The 22,927-nt window shown below is 29.5% G+C and overlaps 1 protein-coding gene across 2 annotated transcripts in view; it reads right to left on the bottom strand.

Annotated features, from left to right (window-relative positions):
- The window catches only part of Herc4 (HECT and RLD domain containing E3 ubiquitin ligase 4), a 32,752-nt gene extending 15,671 nt beyond the window's left edge, over nucleotides 1–17,081 (bottom strand). The window contains exons 1-13 of one of the 2 annotated variants that reach the window (XM_014419124.2): nucleotides 16,924–17,081; nucleotides 16,082–16,265; nucleotides 13,097–13,207; nucleotides 12,097–12,219; nucleotides 11,628–11,741; nucleotides 11,346–11,507; nucleotides 9,669–9,820; nucleotides 9,463–9,593; nucleotides 8,727–8,925; nucleotides 7,324–7,445; nucleotides 4,901–5,069; nucleotides 3,542–3,728; nucleotides 483–592 (exon numbers count right to left, since the gene is read on the bottom strand). In XM_014419124.2, coding sequence (XP_014274610.1) covers nucleotides 483–592; nucleotides 3,542–3,728; nucleotides 4,901–5,069; nucleotides 7,324–7,445; nucleotides 8,727–8,925; nucleotides 9,463–9,593; nucleotides 9,669–9,820; nucleotides 11,346–11,507; nucleotides 11,628–11,741; nucleotides 12,097–12,219; nucleotides 13,097–13,207; nucleotides 16,082–16,265; nucleotides 16,924–16,950 — 1,791 coding nt within the window. In that variant the 5' untranslated portion in view covers nucleotides 16,951–17,081. Of the gene's footprint in view, nucleotides 1–482; nucleotides 593–3,541; nucleotides 3,729–4,900; nucleotides 5,070–7,323; nucleotides 7,446–8,726; nucleotides 8,926–9,462; nucleotides 9,594–9,668; nucleotides 9,821–11,345; nucleotides 11,508–11,627; nucleotides 11,742–12,096; nucleotides 12,220–13,096; nucleotides 13,208–16,081; nucleotides 16,266–16,616; nucleotides 16,785–16,923 lie in introns of those variants that run through there. The other variant, XM_014419125.2, reaches the window with a different exon arrangement.
- Between the last annotated feature and the right edge of the window lie 5,846 nt (nucleotides 17,082–22,927).

The following is a 22,927-nucleotide window of genomic DNA, read 5'->3' as shown; positions in this document are numbered from 1 at the left end:
TGCTATTATTTTGAATAACCTGGCTTGAAAGGAAAATTAGGAAATGACCAAGTCTTAAACAAATTTTTGGAATCAAGGTAATTTTATGAGAATTAAAATTTATCCTCAAGAACTGGAAGAAGTGTGACTGCTTAAACAATGCACATAAAATATATCTGACTCAAAAATGAAAATTTCATAAACTATTGAACTTGGTTAGTATTAAGTTAAATTTGACATAAGCTACTTATTCCAAATAAAAATAATAATTTGAGAGGATAATGCTACCCACGACAGAACAAAAGTTTCTTACAACAATTAGAAATGAGAAATTAAAAATTTTCAAATATTACTTTCATTCTTTCATATAAGATAATGACAAGATAAAGTTGCATGCAAGAATATATCGGTGAGCAGTCATTATAACTTAGTGATATACTTTTAACACATGTACAGATATACTTTACCCCTTAGAATAGATCAAAATAGTAAATATTATTTACGTAGTCTATGTTCATATATGGGGACGACCTCAGAAGATAAATGACAACACTTTTATAAATCCTTATTAATCTTTCAAAATATTCATCAGGTGCGACATGATACCAGTTACCTAGAAAAAAAAAAGAACAACATAATGATTGGCAATACTGGAGAACACCTACTCCAACACCAACAACATAAGGTAAGTCTATTTTTGGGGCAAGAGCATAACAGATTCTTTTAAAAGAGTTAGTGTTGTCTTACACAGTTGAGAAGAAAACTAGATAAAGTGTCTTCCCTTTAAATAGCCCACCATTAGAAAAGTCAGACAAATGTCGATTTTTGTAAATGCTGGATACTGTTTTCCTTCCTCATTATGATATCATGCAGATTTCAAGTAATTAAGCATAATTTATCAAAGTTGAAGCTGTTTTCTTATTTTTTTTTACAATAACTTGATGATATATAGAGTTAATTTAAGGATTGATAATAATCAATCCTTAAATGAACTCTTTATTAATAAATAGCCACAACATTTTGAAATGGCTAAGGTTTAAGCTAAGATCTGCACTTACCCCTTAAACTTTTTGTAAGAGCAGATGTGAAAAAAAGGGGTATATGCAGATCATATATAAACCCCATTTCATAATCTTAGTGTACAACTTGTTCAAAATAATTCCCTTCAAATTCTTAAAGCTCATGATAAAAAAAAAAGTTTATTCATTTAACATATGTTGAAGAGAGAAAAAGTTTATTGAAAAAAGTAGTGCTGCCCAACTACATTGGGTTGCTAAACACACCACTAAACATACTTATTATAGTCAGAATTTTTTTTTTTTTTTTTATCTTATAAAATATAGACAGTGAAATAAACTTAAAAATATGATTTTTTTTTGTTTTATCATTTTTGTTTTTTATTTTTTTCTCTATCCATACTTTATTTTTATCCTTTTTTTAATCTTATTTTTTAAATTCTTTTTTTCATATTATATCTCTTAACTCAATACATTTTTCCTTTTTAACAAACACAGAATAAAATTAAATTTTTTAAATAAATAACACATAATTACTATTTAATTAAAAACTTGAAAGAAAAAACAAAACTCAACAACTATCTAGAAGGATATAACAATATGCATACAGTAAATATTAAAAAAAAAAGTAATATAATAAAATATAATAGATGAAAATAATTGATAAAGCAGTAATAAATATAAATAAAAAGTAATAAATATTACAAATATATATTAAAAAAAGATTATATCCTTCTTTTACTCCCTTGTATATATGGGGAAAAATGTATAACTCAGTGAAATATTGACTAATTTAAAATGTTATTGCTGGTCTAGAGGAAACAAGTTTCATGATGTTGCCGTTAGAGCTGTTCAATTTTTTAAAAAATAGGCATTTATGCTCTTACCCCATTTATTTTTCTGTACAGAGGATTAGTCTGATACATTTACTGATAAAGTTTCAAATTTCCATCTTAAAAATTAAATTATTAGTAGCCTATCGAAGTCAAATTTTAGTCTGCAATTGCCATGACTTACCAAAAATTTAGATCACAAAACGTTTAAGTTTTAAGATATTTTGATATGTTTCTGTAATAAACCTATCAACTCAAAATATCCTCTATTCAGATCTGAAAATATTTCTATTACACTTCTGAATTGGATACTTCCATTTGACCCAAAATTACCTGATGGCAATGAGAGATCTTATGGGTCAACTCTGAGATTCTCTTTGGCATAGGAGAGAGATGAAAAAAACATTATATATATCTGTAAAGGCTTATATATATGAGTAAGAATTTCAATCAGAAACTATCACTTGATCAAAAAAACTTAATTGCAAAAAAATGGCTGAGATCAAAGAGTTAAGGACATTCTTTGTGTCAAGCAGATATATCAGGCTTCAAAATAAAAGTAAGGTTACTTTCCTTACACACCTACGGGAAGTTTACAAGTTTATTTTGTTTTGTGTTTGAAATAGGGATTAGTTTGAAATAGCTTTTCCTCTGGTGGCTGACTATCTAAGTACTAACTACAATTTGTTGAGCATTGGATCAAAATACTTATTTGTGTTAAAGGCCCTTATGTAATAGTCAACATCGAATAAACAATACCATTGAACTCATTGAAAAAAATAAAAAAACTTCATCAAATTTATTTCGACTCACTTCTCCTTTCTGCTTTTCACTTTTGTTAATGCTAATATTATTGCAATTTTAAAAGGAAAATAATAACTCAACCATTTCTAATTTATTCATTTTGATTCTATACCCCTTCATTTAAAAATCCATTACAACTGATTTTGTTCTAATTCTCATTTATTAGTACTATAAGTAATTTTTTAAAATTAAAAATAAAATAAATATAATTATTATCTACCCAATCTCCATTCAGAAGGAATCCCTTTGGGGTAACTTTACGTCTTCAGTGAGCAGAAATCGAAAGCTGTAGTTTACCTGAAAATGACAATATCCTGTACCAAAACGTAATGATAGTTTTATGTTATTAGCTATTCCACTCACTGAAGAGATAAAGAAACTCTCAAAAGAGCGCTTAACAGCAGTTACTGGACAAATAACAATTGTGATAATTTTATTTTAAAATAAAAACAACCTTTCACAAACCCAACCAACAGATGACAAAATTACAGTGACAGAGACAACATTTAAGAAATAGCAAATATTATCTAATCATCAAAATATAATAATAGCTGCCTATAACCTGAACAAATATTGTTTAGCCATCTTTAGAATTGTGGTTATCAAACCAATCTTCAGAATTGGTTTAGTCATCTGTGGAATTGACATTCTGGATTACATTAGTATATACTAAAATCTTTCTATTATTACCTTAACTACTAGTATAAACTTAAGCTAAGATTTCAAAAGTAGAGATTACAGGTGCCAGGAATTTGGTGAATGGAAATCTGATTTAATAATATTAAAAACTATCTTCATAATAATTTTTTTTTTTCATATAAGTTCATACTGAGAGTGGGTTTCAAAGAGTTCCATTTTAAGCTAGTTACAGACAGAAATAAACTATTTTGTAATTAAATTTAGACATACCGACTATTTTAGCAGCTTCAGCTTTAAGGTTGAGAAAAGCAGCAGCAAATGGTCCTTGTATTTTTGCAGAGTGCCTTGCATTATCAAACTCATGATAAAGTGGAAGACTAAGGTAAAGTCTAAGTGTCTCAACGTCGGGAGGAGATTCGGCAAATTGTGGTAACAAATTCGCTACAGCTTCTAGACACTGGAATTTAATTATCTATATAATTTAATAATAAAAATATTTAGCCAAAAAGGTTATTAAAACAGTTTCTATTAGTCTCAATAAGAACCTTTTAAAAATCACTGCTTAATTATTAACATTAATGAATAATAATATAATTAATATTATTTAATTTATAATAATTTATATAGATATATAAATAGGTACTATATATATCCGGACTTGCCCTACTGAGACCCCAGGGAGCGACGGTCCAATGTCACTTTTAAAATATTTGCTTAAAACGGGAAGAGTAGACTTTAATATAGTTAAATCTAGCTATATTTAAAAAAGTGCCTGAAATTGAAAAACGGCGTGAATAAAATGTGTTAAATTTTAAGTCTTAAAAAAAAATTAGCATGGAAAATAAGGATTCTTAAAGTATTTTTCCAAACAATCAATCTTTTCCAGTCAAGTTTCAATCTTTACCAACACCAATCATTCCAAAACAAATCCAATTTTAAATAAGTGCTTTAAAATTTTGAATTTTAATATGAAATTGGTGAATGACACAATATTCCTTGTTTAAATATAACAATTTATTTCACATACATCAACGACGTTTCGGGATTATCCCCCATCTTCAGGTTGCTGATAAACTATTTCATATATAATGTGTAATTAACTCCTTAATTTGTCATTACATGCTAATGTTGAATCATATTATTGTCAATTATTAAATAAAAAACTTTTTATAATATCAGCTATTATACATTTTTCAAGGAGAATAATTACCTTCCTCCTAAGGTAATTATTCTCCTTGAAAAATGTATAATAGCTGATATTATAAAAAGTTTTTTATTTAATAATCGACAATAATACGATTCAATATTAGCATGTAATGACTAATAAAGGAGTTAATTATACATTATATATAAAATAGTTTATCAGCAACCTGAAGATAGGGGATAATCCTGAAACATCGTTGCTGTATGTGAAATAAATTATTATATTTAAACAAGGAATATTGTGTCGTTCACCAATTTCATATTAGTTCTAGAAACTCTTTCAGAAGAAGATCATTAATTTTTGAATTTTAACTGTTAAAAATCTTGAATTTATTTCATAAAAAGTAACTTTATTGAAAGCTAAGTCTCATTAATGATTATACTATTTTTGTTATTATAAAATTATTCTTTGTAAAATGTACTCACAACTTCTCTGACCGATGGATTATTAGCCCTGCTTATAGCTGTAAAACAAGATTGCGCTAATCCTAAATCCAATCCATGATGTCTCGATGTACAACAAAAATGCTGCTCTCTCGCCAATAAAAAGGAAGCATTTATACAAGCTTGGGAGCCAAAAACTGTTTCAAGGTACCTGAAATCCAGAGAATAAAATAAATCTTAAATGCCACTATAAAAATAGATTAACAACTTTTGATGGTGGTAATAAAAGAAAAGAAAGGTAATAAATAAAACTAAAAATTCGCATTAGGTTATAATTGGATGATTCCAAAACAAAGCCTTGGTATCTCAAGCAGTAAATAACTATCCAGTCAAAGCCAAAGTTGGACCATAATAAGGGGGTAGTTAAAGGTGACGTCTCAACTCCCTCGACTACAGAAGAACCTTGGATCAAAACTATCAAATGCAACAGATACATGGAAAGGGGTCGAGGGGATAAATGAACAGGAGTATGTATTACAGGAATGGATTTAGGCTTTAATCCAATCATTGCAGAACGAATCAGTCTCGACCACAGATCACCCTCAGACTGAAAAGAGAAATTTATTTTTAGAACACTTGATAATTATGTTAATTATGAGAGATAGTTGACCATGGATATAATGGATAATACAAGGAGATGATGGTTGGGGGTGTGGTCAAAATGAAACATAAATAAGGTGTAGCTTATTTTATTGTGCCAACGTTTCGGCTAGAGTTTCTAGCCTTCATCAGGGCTAAGAACAGAACAAGATAACAACCAATAAGTATAGAAAGTAAAAAATAAAATATAAACAGAATGACATAAAGTGAATAATTTTACAGAATGGAATTAATAAAATGAAGTGATGAGAGAAGTGGAAAATAAAATGTATACATAGATAATTGAAAAAGTAGGTAAAATAATAAAAACAAGGAAATAAAATAAAAATGAAGTTATATAATGCAAATAAGTATGAATATATTAGTTATTAATAATTTTAAAATTGAAATATGGAAAGAAAAAGAAAATATAAAAATATGTAACCATAATAATTGATAAAAAGGCAAATATAAGTAAAGTTTAACAAAAGAAATGAATAGAAGAAAAAAAAATTATTTTGAAAACAATAATAATATATGGTGAACATAACTAATAACATGGGTAAGGAAAATCGAGAAAAGAAGGTGTTGTAAAATAAAGATAAGGGCAAAAGAAAAAGAGAATAAAACGAACCTGTTAGCTTGGAATCCAAACGTCAAGTGGTATACTGCGCCAATAACGGCAAAACTCCGAATTAAAAAAGACGTTACAAGAATGACTAAGTGTTTTTAAGAGGAAGAAAGTGTGTGAGAGGGAGACAAGAAATGATTTTTGGAAACTGTTAAAAATATATGTATGTACAAGGATGACGAAGTACTGGAGGATGACAAAGTGTCATGGGTATTAAACAACAATTAAAAAGAGGAAGCATATATAAGAGGGGGACGACAAATGTGTATGAAAAAGTTTAAGAAGTGAAATAATACGTTACAAAGTGGCCGGAAAAAATAAAATGAATAATAAAAAAAATAAATAAATTTTTTTTTTTTTTTATAAAAATGACTTTTTTTAATAAATTAACTATCTGCGAATATGTTAATGATAAGTTGTACTTGTCGGTTTTTAAATTGATGGAAGAAGGTTCTAATTGGATATAGAGGCTTACAGAGATGAGTCTTTTGTCATGGTTACGAACTGTAGCAAGTATAGACGTTTTGTTGATATCGAAAAAATGATTTAAAGAAAGAGAATGTTCTGAAAGTTTAGATGCAGAATGATTACGTGAGGAGACAGAATATTTGTGTCGTTTGATACAGTCTTTTAAGAGATTTTTGGTTTCACCTATGTAAGCAGATGTTATGTTAAATTTTAAAATATCTCTGGAATGGAGAGTTTAAATAAAAAAACAGACTTTATGGTTATGATGGTCAGTAAAATTCATTCCACCACTGAAGGGTTTCCTACTATGTCAAATTGAAGCAGAATTGGGCTAGTTTCAAGGTATACATGTCTGTGACCTGCCGGTGACTGAATACCAGCATGACAACAAATCGTTAAACAGAAAGAGTTGGAAGGGTGGTATGATTAGGTAATGGAGTGCATGATAGAAGCAAGAAAGTAATTGTTGCATGTATCTCTGAAAACCCTGAGATTAAATTGAATAAAACTATTTATCAGTCTTTTAAATATAGTTTCATAATCACCAGGGATCTCATTATAAACCAAGCAACAGAAGTAGAATTGAGGTAAAGGTAAAGAACAGACTAGTTGATAATTTAAAGCTATTCGGGGAGTTGAAGGTTGTTATGGAATCTAATGATAATAAACATTCTCCTTATTTTATTTCGATTTTGTTTTTATTCTCATAAGTAATATGAAAACTCACGTCAACAGTTCCTGATCAACAGCTGTTTCTTCTGGGATGTTTTGACATTCAATCATTTTTTCAAGTGTAATTGTCCAAATATTGGCTTCTTGGCGCAATAGTCTGTAGTCTGCTGATCTTCGCTGTTAACGAAAAGTTTAAATGAATATTTGGCAAAGGATTTCAAATTGAGATAAATAAATATCATTTTTAAAAAAATCTTAGAATATATATGAAGTAAATATCCAAAGGGAGAAGGTCTTTATTAAATAACATTTGGTCATTCTCAAAAGACAATATTCCATGAGCCATTATGGTGATTTTTATATAACGAAATTACACAAAATGTTTATTATATAAAAATAAATTTTATCTTATATATAAGAAGATGGTCAGGGTTGCAGTCAAAAGTGAAACAAAAATAGTTTACAACTATTTATTTTCCAATGTTTTTATATATTATATATATTTTTTTATTTATTTTCCAAATTTTATCTTAATTTTACTAAAAGATCTACATATTAAAATTCATCAAAACATAGGCCATTATTGTGAATTACTTTAACCAATCTTTTTGCAAGAATTTGAATTAGGTGCTGGATATTAATTATTTATTAAAGGAGGCACTGAAACCCCCCCCCCCAAAAAAAAAACCTCCCTAGTCAGTTACATGTGGTTCCTTATTATTTAGTCTGTGTCTGTTAATGGCTTGTCTGAAACTATATATATTGTTTATTATTCTAAATATATCAATTCAGAGTAGAATATTAGATTATTATTTGTGTGCTAGAGTCAGAATAAACTCAGTGTTTGGTCATAACACTAATCCACGGTTTTTAACATGAAAAAGAAGGGTTCTCAAAAAATGAGCCTTTGACTGGAAAGACCGTAGTCAAGCAGTGCAATATCAGGGTTGTGATGGGTGAGGTAATTGCAAATTGCCAGTTGTCTTGCTGAAATATTGCTTTATTCCATTTGAACAAAGTAGTATAAGATAGTATATCTTTTAAAAACTCAATATACTAAAGGATTAGTAAAAGTAAACAACAGTACATGCAATGTTTACATCAGAGTTGAATAAGGATTAACATAGAGACTTAAATGTCAGCAATAGATTAATGTACAAACTTTATTAAGGACTGAGAATTTTGGCTCCATATTGTTCATTGGTACGAATTAATATCAATTCAAATCATTAGCGGGTAGTGGTTTCAATTGATTTTAATTAGTGCCAGAGTAGTATCAACAATACATAATATAAAAAATCACCAAAATAGCATAGCATAGTTTCTCCCGACAATTTAATGAAGTTATTGTGCATCCTAAGTATTAAAATCTGTCTTTAGGTAACACGTTAATTTACAAATGAATAGATATGGAAAAATCAAGATAAAATTAATTAATATTAAGTATCTATGGCTAACCTTTATAGTGACAGTGGCAAAGCAATGATCACCTCCAGAGTATAGAGCTTCAATGTGAAGCTTACCTTCGAGCCACGGCCCTTGAACAACGAGAGGACCAGTTGCATTCATTAGTTGTTTAGTTCCTAGCTGACCTGTACTCCCGAGACCAAAGGCATACACTCTTTCTCGAGAGGGCATGAAAACCAGAGTATGTCTCCTAAAAAAGAAATATTTAATTATATAAAATATAACTATACATAAGGAAATAATGACAGCCATAAAATTTGAATGAAGGAAGATAAATGTGGGTTAGTTTTGGTTTTCTTTTTAACAGGTAGTCAGTCTGTTATTTCTGTTTTGTATTTAGTCTATTTATATTTAGAGTTGTTAATTATATCTTATGTGTTTCTTATATTTAAATAATGACATACATTTACTTTTAAAAGATAGTTGCAGTTAATTTTTTTCCTCAGTTTTATTTTGTTTATATATTTACTTTTTGTTATAAATGCTGTTTTTCAGTTTTGAATTTACTTGAATATACCACAACCTTGTACAGATTAAAATAAATACATAAACATATTAAAGATGAGTATTTGAACAAAATAACTTAGAAATCCCAAGGAAAGTTTAGATCTTTAGACAAAGTGATCCTTAACTTAAACAACACATTTTTAGATTAGAGATATTCTCATGAACAAATTTGATTAAAAAATTGGTTTTATGAAAATTAAAGAACAAACAAAATTTTTACCTGCCACACGAGACTTGAGTTACAGTACTACCCATCAACTCTATAACCTTCCTCGGAAGAACTTCATTTGATACACTACCATGACCTAACTGGCCGTACATCCCTGCGCCACAAGTCAACACACCTCCATCCTTTTTCACAATTTTACATAATAAACAAATAAATCTATTAAAATGTATAATGATAATGATAATAAATTGAATTACCTGAGTCAGGAAAACACTAAAATCTTCACCACAATCAACGAACTTGACCTTGATTGAACGTAGTGTTTTCAACTGGCAAGGATAAATATGATCTACTTCAGAATTCAATCCTAACTGACCGAACCTATTCTTCCCCCATCCATAAACAGCACCTGAACCAATCGAGGTCATAATATTTAATTCACAAACAATATGAATAAATGGAATTAGTAGTAGAACAGAAAAAAAGAAACAGAATATTGTTGTAAAGTAGAAAATAATTATAAATTTGGATTTAATCAAAAATCTAAAATCAAAGTAGAAATTATTAAACTAATATTGTAATAAATAATTAACCTATATTTTTGTGAAATCATTTCTTAAAACTGTATATTGATGATTTTAGAATTTTTATTTCACAACAAAAACTCAAGGCTCAAATAAAGATATAGAGGAAAACCGTGTATTGTATTTTTATTGTGAAATGAAAGTTCTTGAAAAATTATCAAGATAGTTTATAAAAAATTAGCCTTTATCTTAGCTTTAGAAATGAAATAGTATCTATAAAAGTGTTATAATTAAAATAAACTTACAGGTTATATAAAAATATAAAATATAAGCACAGTCTGCTATGTATCGAGGAATTAGCCATGATTTCAACAATATGTCGTTTATTAAGGTTTTTCGTCATCTGTCCCTATACCTGGTCAGGGTATCCTTCTGGGAAGCTTTTAGCATCCTCGGATGTGAAAATATCTGTTTTAAGTTTGTCACATTACCAGAGGCCCCTGAGAAAATTAGATTGGCTAACCTTTAAGATACAAAAATGATAGTTTGGGACGAGGGACCAGAATCAAATTAACCAGTTGCAGGCCCTTCTTTTTGTTACACATCCTCGGCCCTGAGGAGGGGGACGCCTGCCTCGGGAGTCTTCGGACATCGATAGCCAATCAGAGAAGAGATTTAAAAATAAGGTAACGCCCCAAAAGGGAAGTGGGAGAAAAAGACAAGAGGGAATTTGGAAGAGCAGATAGGGACACTCTACAGGAAGGGCTAGACGGAGGAGCAACTCAACAGGAAGGCTTGGACGGGGAAGCACCGCCACAGTCAGGATGCTGACTGAGACACCATACGAAGTCGTGAGAAGGGTCCCCAGGCCTGGACATCCCTTATGAAACAGAAGACACCTACGGCACTACATCCCATGGCATCAGCAGCTATAAGTATAAATTAACTAATAAGCAATCATGTAATAATTTATATTTTATGGCAACCTTTATCTGAATCATTTGAACCATTTTAATCATAACAAATTGTAAATAAATACTTAGTTTCTTTATATAGTTTATATACTGTTATATATCCCAATATACCACTCTTTATTATCCTATATGATTAATGGTAAGAACATTTTATGAATATAAAGGTATTTAATTGGTAAACTGGTAAACACACAAACAGCATTTGGAAAGGAATCCAATTATAATGATAGATTTTTAGGACTCAATTTATAATCAATTAATTAACTTATTTTTGGATAATTGCCTTCAGCGATTATCCTGGCATCCCACGTAAATCAGCTACTAGAACATAGCAAGTCATTGGTCAAGAATTTATTTTTTACTATTTATACTCATATAACTGTGTTTATACTGACACTGTATTAATGCCGATTAATGGATCCTAAATATAACTTACCTGACTTAGACAAAATAAAACTATGTGATCCACCGCAAGCAATAAGGGAAATTGGTAAACCCATTAATGTAGATACAAGCGTCGGGAATGGGATAATTCGCATTTTAAGACCAAGTCCCAGCTGGCCATTATCGTTAGAGCCCCAAGAATAGAGTTCTCCCTCTGGAAAGAAGGCAGCACAATTTTTAATCCAGACAAAAAATAAATGTATAAATAAATGAAAGTAAAATTAACAATTGAAAACCAAAAAAAAGTTAGTAAATGAATAAATTTGAAACTCACTATTAGTCAGGGCAAGAGAATGCTTGTAACCACATGCTATTTGAATGACATTTGAGGTGACTAAAGTCTTAATTACTTTAGGTTTAATTACGAGCTGTTCGCCACTGTTCAAACCTGCAAATGACAGTTAAATAAATGAATGACAAAAAAGTACTGAAACTCACATCCACATTTTATTAAGCTGTTTATAAATTTATAATTATTCTTATTATAAATTCTTAAATAGCTGGTTTATATTTATCTATTAGAAAATAACAACATACCAAAGCTACTTACTCAAACTTGTTAACATTATTTGTTACCATGAAAATTAAATTTTTAAAAGATTTGTAGCTATAAGACTGCACCAAGCAAAATAAATGGGCTAGTGATATGTCTTAAATTTCTGACTATAATTAATATATGTTAACATTAACTATAATAATTAAATTAATATAATAAAATTTAATCTAAACATTGGCTTCCTTACCCAACTGGCCGTGAGTATCAGAACCCCAAGAAAATACTTGACCCCACTGATCCAATGCCATCGAATGGCTTTCACCACAAGCAGCAGCCAATATTTTGTAGGTAGATAATGCGTCAATAAGTTCTACAGAATTTTAAAAAATAATTAAGGAATAGTAGTTTGATAAAAACAGATTTTAGTTTCAAATATAAAATGTTTCAAGTACTGGTATGTTTTACTCCTCCATGGGTGTTGACATCTCAGATATCAATTATCAATGACACATAAAAAATGATCATGTACATTGGCCTGAAATGAAAAATGCATATCTACCATCTTAAAGCTGCTGGAACAAAAAATATAAAATGATGACCAGGTAAATACGATATATTGTCCAAGAAACAAACAAAAAATATTGAGCAAACAAATGGGGGAGGGGAAGAATGTTATGATTTTTTGATATGTAGTTTGGGTTAGGATCAGCATTAAGAATCTAAACTTTCAACCTAGGTCGATGACCACGAGTTTATTTATTCAAAAAACGCCCTAAAATTTTTCATTCTATGCTTAATCTTGGAAACTATCTACCATTCAAAAAACACTATACATACCCGCTTTGAAGGAGAGTAAATTTGATTAAGTTTGGACTCTGTACGTTTAATAGTAACCAAGATACAATATTAAAAAAATGAGACATCACCATTTTGTGACTTAATTTTTTTTTTCTTTAAAAGAAGAACATTATGAACTAATTTTAAGAAAATTTAAAAAGCTTCGTCTTGAGTACTTACAGATGCCTGTATGACTAATAGTTCATGAGAAATCAAGATGACTCATTTTCTATAAATGCACCACAAGATTTATAAGTTTATTAAACCATTACAGATTTATTAATAACAGTTCCTAGGAAATATGTTAATAATTGATTTGGGTAATGTCAACAAACACGGAAAGATAAACATACCCATACCTTTTCTTCAAATATAAATTTTGCATATATATTTTTTTAAAATTAACTTACGCAGCTTCGTTCTTGATTTCTCATGTCCAAGTTGGCCATGGTCATTATTTCCACAAGAATATACCTCTCCACTCTGTAAAACAACTAAGGTATGTGATGAACCACAGGCAACTGAAAAGAAAATATAAATATTTAATGATAAATTTATCATGAAAGACATACATAACAAAAAATATAAAAAATCTTTTTAAAAATAAAACTTAAATAGTTAAAGCATTTAACTGGAATTAAATATAGCATAATTATTTCAAACACAAGTATATGGATTAAGGCATAAAACACTGATAATTTATTAAAAACTACCCATAAACTTATTCAAATTTATAAGGAAAACATTAGCAGAATTTTCAATGCTAATTGGTGAGTCCAGGATGAATACAATTTGATAATTTTTTGTGAACAAGAGGGAAATGAAATAAAACTTAATAGTAAAAACTAAGAAAAAAAGGTTTCCTATAGCATCGATATGCTAAAAAAAATTCAAAATGAGGTATCTATATTATTAAAAAAAAAAGTTAAACAGATGGAAAATGGATATGAGATAGCTTTTTCCAGATTACTCTACTCTTTTAACTCTGTTCCTTGTTATTAACTAGAGAATAAAACTGGGCATTGACGACCTCAGGGTTTTACGCCCTAAAGCCCCAGACAACAACAACAACTAGAGAATAAAAATCAAAATCAGTTTTGGTAAAAATAAAAATATCGCAGATATGTGGATTGTAAAGTTGCAAGAGTATGGAACAATTGTCCCGAAACGTTATAAAATGAAAAATATAGAATAGGTTATATTCATTTTAGAAGTTTTTTCACCTCAACAATTTAAAAAAAAAAAAAGAAAAATAAAGAGTATTTGACAGAAAGTTGGTACATATTATTTTCTATAGATTTTATAGAATGGTGTTTTCTTACTAATTTATTGTTTTTACTTTCTTGAAAAATGCAATTTGGCATCTTATCTTATAATAGATTAGTTCTTAACATGTGGTTGGTTTTATCACATGGTTTAGAATTGCTTTTATCAACAGGTGTAGGTTGGTTATTGCAGATAAATATTTTTATTTAATTATTATTATTTAAATAGAGAAAGAATATTTTTTAAGGAATACATTTAAAAATTACATATATCTTCATACTTCTACAATTCTTTTTTATTTTGTCTTGTGACTTTTGGAAACCACTTTTCCAAGTTAGACATTTTTTTTTTTATCTTCGTAAAATTAATCAACCATTTAAGATTATTATGTTACATCACATTTCAAAAAAATTTTCTGATGGTTAGTGTTAAATATCGTACAAATTTGTTTTTATTGAAACAAATTAAAAAAATTACTAACTTCAGGATATCTAACCAAAAAATATCTCTTACTTTACTAAACTAATTAGATACTAAGTAATAGATTCAGGAATACGAGAAATGTGGTGTTAAAAAATAATTATTTACAGATTTATGTTTTATGCATCAGAATTCTTTACTGTTCGATCTTTAGGAACAAATAAAATAATGAAGTCCATTTGTATAGACTCTAGTGGCTAGGATATGCCTTTCAAAAATACCAATCAGAGTTTTCCTCACCTATAAAAATATATCACCAATGTTTATTGATTTTATGCTGTATATAAAAAAAGTTTCATTAATTTCAGAACTTCATATACCTGCTAAACTTATATGTTTGATAAAGCTCAGTATAAAGGATATGAGAATGAGCTGTATGATTAGGATAAATGGTGAAGGATCCAAGAAATTCTAAGCAACAAAAGGATTCCAGCAAGGGAATGCAATGGCCAGTATATTGTTTAATTTGGCACCTGAGAAGGGTATTAGAGACAGGCAAATGTGTGTAAAGAAATATATTTACTATTTCCAATTGTTGGCATTTGTGGATAATGCAAACCTCATAGGAATGTTTTTTTGGCACTGGAGGCCTCAGCCAGAAAACTAGGGTTGGAAGTTAATGAGTTCAAAACCAAGTGAATGGTAAAAAAGGAAGTTCCGAAAACAGGTGAGACAGTAACCATTGGAGCTCGTGGCATAAAAAGGTTTTAACATAATTTTTTGAATTAGTTAATGCACAAACGCTTTTAGATAGACTTTTATCATAAAGTTCATATGAGAACTTTTGCATCAGTATTTTTATAGTAAAAGTGCTTTTGAGAACTTTATCATTAGAATTTTTATAATAAAGGTTCTTTTGAGATCTTTATTATTAATTTTTTTATAGTACAAGTCTTTTCAAGAACTTAATCATTAGGCTTTTTGGCGAGAACTTTAACATACAAGTTCTACATGAAAATTTTATATATATTTATGGATTTTCGTTAGTATTTTTATCTCAAAGCTCACTTAGGTTCTGAGTAATTCAAAGATTTTTAATTTTATACCATAATACTGCAGTTTCAGGAATTTTTATATGAAAAATAATTTTCTGAAGCACAAGTATGTGAGAACTTATGAATAAATACATATATTTAAAATTTTCTGATTGTGACTTCTAATATTAGAACTTTTAGAAAGCAGTTTTGGCGACAAATTATAGAACTATTATTAAAAGATTCTTGTTGAAGTTTTATATTAATACTTTAATTTAAAATGGAGCTTTATGAAAAAATTCAATAACTGTTTAGAATCCTGGTTTTAACAATTATCAAACTTGTGATACACATTATGAGTTTTTTATCCCAAAACCAGAAACTCACATGCACCCGCCAGTTTGATGATAAGTCAGAATAATTGTTGGAAAAAGCCTCTTAATTATAAAATGTATCTTTATTCACAATTTCTCATTTTGTAAAGAAATAAATTGTAGTTCATTATTCTTAAATATGTCAGTTCTATAGTTTTTTGTAATTTTTGTTGAATAAATTTTATGAAACACTAATAGAGCTACTAAAACAGGATGAAAAATAGGAAACATGAGCTGATTATTTTATTCAAAATGTTAATGCTAAGTTAAGATAAAAAGATCACATAAAGACGAATCTTACTGGTTCTGACATTATTATCATTAACAAATTTGACTTCTCTTGGAGCCAGTATGTGCTGCTCCTCAATGCCTCCCAGTCCAAGTTCACCATTTGCAGTATTTCCCCAACAGAACATTGCCTGATGCTCCCCTGAGTGTATTGCTTCGACATTTTCACTTTCTGGGCCGACATCCAAACCTGTCATCTAAAGAACAATCATGCTATTAAGTGCTGTATCATCAACTAACTAATGTAAACAAACTGATAATCATAACAAATTAAATCACAGCACTGGATGTTATCAACATAACTAGATACAGTTTAAAAAAATACAACTTCTATAAGATACATGGAAAACGAGATAACATAACAGTAATTATGAGAAATTTAGTTACTCAATTCAGTAGCTAAAAGAAATTAACCTTAAACACAATTAATCATAAAAAGGATAAGACACCAAAATAAAGATCATTTTATTTACAAGCTAATTATAATTGCTAAGTGTCAAAAAATTATGTATTTTTAAAGAAGTGACCAGTCATGGTACATAACTGACCCTAGTAGAAATAAAGAAGCAACGGCACCAGACGTCAACAAAGAATATAAATGATGGGAATCCTCAAAGTAAACTCATAGAAACTAATCAATATAATTTAGTCGCAAATAATTTAAAAACTAAATGAAAGGGGAGTATGTGTTCATGAGATAAGGAGAAGGTTTCATTGCTGTTTGATGAATCGGTTTACACAGCCAACAATATCGTACATATCACAACAAATCTCATTTTTTAAAACTCAAAAATGAAGAAAGATCAAAGTTGTATCCTTTTAATAAAATAAAAAATTGTTAATCTTAATACTCACACGCCTATGCTTGGCTAGTTTGTACATTTCTGGCCACCTGAGATGGCTTCATTAATCCTCGGGACTTTTGAATTCCTCATTATCACACTATATTTTCTAATTTACATAAACCGAAAATCATTTTTTGGTAGTAGACGATAACCATAAACAAAATAACTATAGCTGACAGCTGTTTCTATTCCTGCCATTTCAAAATCTTAACTTTTTCCGCTTAAGAATAAGGATTAGATTCGGTCAATATTCTCGAAGAAAAATAAATGGTTCTTGTTATAATAATGTTTAGGCTCTAGCTGTTTTTATAAATTTACAGTATGACTGTCAGATAATAGACTGGGCCATGCTCATCGATATGTAGGTGTATGCGGGAACTAGTGGATTCAGCTGGAGCGCGCGCCTCTGTCTCATGGAAGTTGAAAATTATTTTTTTTTAAAAAAAACCTTCGGAATGGATATGGAAAGAAATAATTGAACTTTGATTGGTTACTATGGATTTTAAAACATGTATCAAGTGTTTAAAATCTTCAAAGAGAGAGGAAAATCGGCAATAATTTGCAAATGTGCAGGTGCTGCTACACGTTTGCTAAGCTATGGCAAATTCGCGCATGAGTAAGCTTGTTTAAGGCTGGTGTAAGTTAGCCTGAATTTGTGGTTTATCCATTGCATGTCGGTTTTTGGGCAATTTCAAACGGCGCTTTTGCTGCATCCACAAGTTTGTGCTCACTTAGTATTGTTTTAGAACTACCAATAGATGAATATTTTTGTATTCTCCGTATTTTAATTAAGTAAAGAATTTTCCCAACCTTCGGAATTTATAATTAACCATACTTTCAAATTTTATATTTTAAAATTCCCTCGATTGGGTGTAAGTAGTTTGTTTCAAGTCTTGACAATTCACTTTCACGATCTTGATTTAACATACTACAAATATACATTTTTGAAGACATCATAGGTTTGGGTAGTTAAATTAACTAGTATCTAATAAAAATTCTAGAATGAAAGTTAAGTTTGTGTTATGTAACACTATTTCTATGAATTTTTTTCATCTACAACTATCAGGATCTTTGCTGATATTTACGCCTCATTTCGCTTATTATTATTTTATTACTTTTTATAATGAAAAACAAGGGAACATTGCATTTCATTTCAAAATTTAAGATAAAATATGCCTCAATACACCTCTTGTTATGTACACAAAATTTTCGAAATTTAATCTTCTAGATTTTACTAAGTTACATACTCTTAAAATATATACAAACAGAAGAATAAACAAAATGAACATAATCAAACTATCTGTATGAAAAATAAATAAATAAAATAACATAATGATAAAATAATATAGTCCACTTTATAATAACGAACTTCAACTAGAAACTGTACAACAGCACATCATACGGAGACACACCAACTTCTTTAACAGTCCCCCTACTTCCTTCAATCCAATTTTCAGATCAATCACCCCACCCCCTTCCTGTGAGCTGGCAGGGCAGGAAGAGCCCCAAAACCCCCATAAACATCACCCTTTAACTCAGGTATAGGCAACCTTTGACATATTGTGGGCCAAACCTTCAGTCAAAAAAGAATTCTTCAGTCCATTTTTCTTGAAACTGGCGACCCTCAGCATCTACTTTTCGTTTCTTTCTACTAGACATAATTTTCGCTTACTTTTCGTTCGATAAACTTAATACCAAAATATAATCAGTAAGCACTTAAGTTGCACACAAAGCAAATTGACGGCACTGGCAGTTCGCTAGGATATCCCTTGTCGTAGTTATCACTTCGGTAGCTCAAATAGAACAGAACTAAAGTTCGGGCCATCCACCCGCTTATATAGGCAAAATGAAGGAATGATATAGAATCGTCCAGTGTAGAACAATTGAGAAGCAATAATCTTTTGTTGCGCCGCCAGTGAGGTGGAAAACATCAAAGGCTTTGATGTATACCCCCAACTCTTTGATGATCACCACCACTCGGCTTTCTCACTAACTTTATTCTGTGAGTATGAGTAAGTAGGGTAATATTTTATTTAATTGGGTTTTCAAAATGTCTCTCGGGCCGGATCAAATCTTACAACGGGCGGGGGTTGCCCACATATTCTTTAACTCCTCTCTTCCCTTGCTCCCCTACCCCGACTTCTAACTATTTTTTATTATTTACTCACTAACTTTCGTCTATAACCATTAATTGTTTTATTTTTGCTCTTCTTTGTTTAATCATTACGAGGAGGCCCTTCACCTCCAAATATTTCTAGTCGAATTCTCATGGAACGGACACATCAAAACATCAGATAAATATTTCACCGTATACCTTCAAGTACCAGCGGTAGAAAAAGGTAGTATCTAATATGAGTTATGCAACCATACGTAATGCAACTTATTAATTTAATTCTGTTTTCCTGTTTTAGAGGGATCGGAAAAAAAACTTTATATTTTTATTACTATACTAACATATAGTTAAAGAGAACGCGCATTGTTATTGTTTTTAACTCGGATACCAGTCCGCCTGTAACCCTTTATCTTTCCGTCAGGTTCTGTGGTGGCTATAAAGAATTTTTTTTTGTATTAATATGTTGCATTGTCTAAGCATATTATTTTAAATCAAAGTAAACAAAATAAATACTTGATCTCTTTAAAATAGATATTTAAACATTTTTAATCAAACTTAAAAAAAAAATTCTACATTAGGGGTATTCACGATGTTGTGTAAAATGTAAAATGTTTTACCATGTTAAATGTTATAAGTATAGCATTGTGAGCAGCCTTATTTAAAGTCATGTTAAATGTTAAATGCATAAGAGCTCCTAGCGAATTTTTTTGAGCAACTTGTTTTACAACCTTTCCTTCTAAAACTTCATGTTATTGTTTAATTATAAGTTTTCACTAAAGTAGTTAATTACAAGATGTCTAATGTGAGTGAAAAGTGGAATTTGTGTAAAAGTTTGGCTACTGAGTGCCTTGTTGATCTTCTAACTTATGAGAAAGAGAATCAAGATGAGCTAATTGACAAATGTCATTACATTATTATTGTTGTATTCATTGCATTATTAGTTATAAAAACATCCAAAACAATCGAAACCCAAACTACCAGCAAGTAACCTAACACGACAACCAACAAAATAGTGATGAGCTCAGCTGGTCTGTTGTGTGACGTCATTCTCCATTTAACAGACCTAGTTACACTCTATTTACATGTTATGTCGTTTTAACAAATTAAAAGAAGGAAATATTTCTCATTTAACATGAGTTCTTCCATTTAACACGTTAAACTAAAGATCATGATTACCCCTATTTAAGGAAATAAAATAAAAATGAAGTTATATAATGCAAAGAAACGTTCTGGTCGAAACGTTGGCACGATTAAATACGTTACTTCAATACTTCAACTTATTTGTCTTTTAATTTGACAGACCCCCAACCATCTTCTCTTCGTGTAAGTCATCCACGGTTAACTATCTCTCATGATTTTGATCAAAATTAAATGTTTTTGGTTTTTAGCTGAGAAAGTATATGTTTCCCTCATAGTTATTATGTTCGTTCTTTCTCGTACAATAGTTTTTTCTCTTTTGGGGAAATAACAAAATTGTATTAAGCTATATTATATTTACAAAAAATTATAAAAACATAATGAGGGTTGTGATAAAGTAGCTCAACAGATTTTTTGTTGGGGGGGGGAAGAGAAATAAATCATATTCATTTTTAGTATCGTCACATACTGCTCAATACCAATTTTCAAAGAAATTAAATTGGAAATTGTTCACCTTGATTTATTTAGAGAATTTGTTTTTATATAATATAGCTAATTATCGCAGGATTTGGGTGTTTTATACACTTTTTGAGTTTTTCTGCACGATTTCGTACATTTTGGGTTTTTTGCCCCACGAAAAATCCTGTCTCTAATGATAACTGATGAATCAGTAAAACCCCTTTTTAAGTTGAAGATTATAAGATCATGATATTATTTTTTTAATTAGGCATTGTCAAGAAAGTGAAAGTAAGATGGAGTGTACGTGTTTTTGAAGTGAAATTTTACCAGTTTGCACAAGAAAACACTTGCAATTGTACAGTGCTGTGATAAAAATTTTGTCGCTTTTGATACTTCTGCGAAATACGATACCGCAGTGCTGATTATACTTACAAACTACTATCGGACGAAATGTAATCCAATTTGCAGTCTGAAATTAGATTTTAATGTAATCCTAGCTTTACGTTTTAATAGAGCTCAAATGTTGTATTTTAACAATGCAAATTATATTTTTAATGAGGTGTAGATAGTTGACCGTAGATTACTGATTGGAGAAGATAGTCGGCGGTGCGGTCAGCAAAAAAAAAATAAATAAACAAAAAATTATTTATTTATGCCGATGTTTCTACCTGAGTTTCAGATCTTCATCAGGGCTATAGAACAAAAGAGGTAACAACCATCATTTGGAGAAACATAAAACTGAAAAGAAATAGTATACAAACAAATTTGGAATTATGAAAAATATTGAATTGAATAATACAAAATAATTGATTGATAACCATGGAATTAGACAGTAGCAGATTAATAACAGTGAAAGATGAAATATAATATTATGTAGGTAAGAAAATATATGTAAGTAGTGTCTAAAAAACTGAAAAACAAATTTGAATCTACAAATTGAACAATATGACAGAAAATGTAATATATGATACACTGGGTGAATGACCTATATATGAATAACAATGTGAGTATTAACTTGATTTTTTTTTTTTTAAATAAACATTAAAGTGTATTTAAAAACAATATTTTTGAAATAGGAAAAAGGTAGAAGAAGAAATATGGAAGTATAATAAGAGTGTGAAAAGAGTAATGTAAGAAATATGAGAGCGAGAGAACAAACTTACGTTCAACCGGGAAATCTTGGCTGAAACTGATTAATTTGTAGAAAGCAAGAGTAGAGTGAGCTACGGAAGGTATTTTGTAATATTCAATTCAATATTTTGCATAGTTCCAAATTTGTTTGTATACTATTTCTTTTCAGTTTTAGATTTTTCTAAATGATGGTTGTTATATCTTTTGTTCTATAGCCCTGAAACTCAGGTCGACACATCGGCATAAATAAATAATTTTTTGTTTATTTATGTTCTTTTTGCTGACCGCACCCCCCCCCCCCCGACCATCTTATCCAATCAAATTATATTTTGTTGGTCTTGCAATATAATCTCGTAACTACCTTGCTTGATATTATTATTATTTTTTACAAAATGAAGAAAAACCTCATAATTCTATGGTTTATAAAATAGATGGAAATAATCCAAATTTATGTCCTTCATATCGTGGAAAATAGGTTATGATTGGGAGTAAAATAAGTACTCGTATTTTTTCTGGAATACTAAGAGACTACAAATTGGAGGTTGAGCTTGATCCTGACCAATTCAACTCCCTACACAACCGTTGATCTAGAAACAGTATGTTCTTACCAAGTACAAATATTGAACCCAAGATCCTTCATTGAAACATAGAATTTTTTTTCATATTACTTATGTAAGTATACTTTTTGTATTAAAACTCTTGAAATTTTAACAAGTATGATTAGCTTACAAATCCTTTAGGAAAAATAAAGTCCTTTATTTAAAAATAAACACATTTATTTTCATACATACAAATATTAAATGCATAAGTAATATATTACATAATTAATTTGTTACATGGTGGAGCTAGTATTTTTTTAAACATATATTTTAACAGCAATACATTAATGAAGTTTTCTACGTACATTTAACATATATTTTATCAATATTAATTTATCAACCAATTATTAATACCACCACATTTAACATATATATGCTAAAAAGCTTAATTTTATTTTTAATATTTACAGTAAAAAGTAAATTTACTTTATTTATGTATATCATTTAGGAACAACTTTAAGTTGTTTAACCACATGCATATTATTGTACAATAGCCTAATATTTGTTTGATTACAATATGTTAAGCATTTGTACTGGTTAGTGCCAGTTAATTTTCTAATCAACGAAACTGCAAG

This window comes from Halyomorpha halys, unplaced genomic scaffold (genome assembly GCF_000696795.3).
Source record: "Halyomorpha halys isolate HHAL.00 unplaced genomic scaffold, Hhal_1.1 Scaffold218.1, whole genome shotgun sequence".
Lineage (NCBI taxonomy): Eukaryota > Metazoa > Arthropoda > Insecta > Hemiptera > Pentatomidae > Halyomorpha > Halyomorpha halys.
This window is presented reverse-complemented; position numbering and strand designations above follow the sequence as displayed.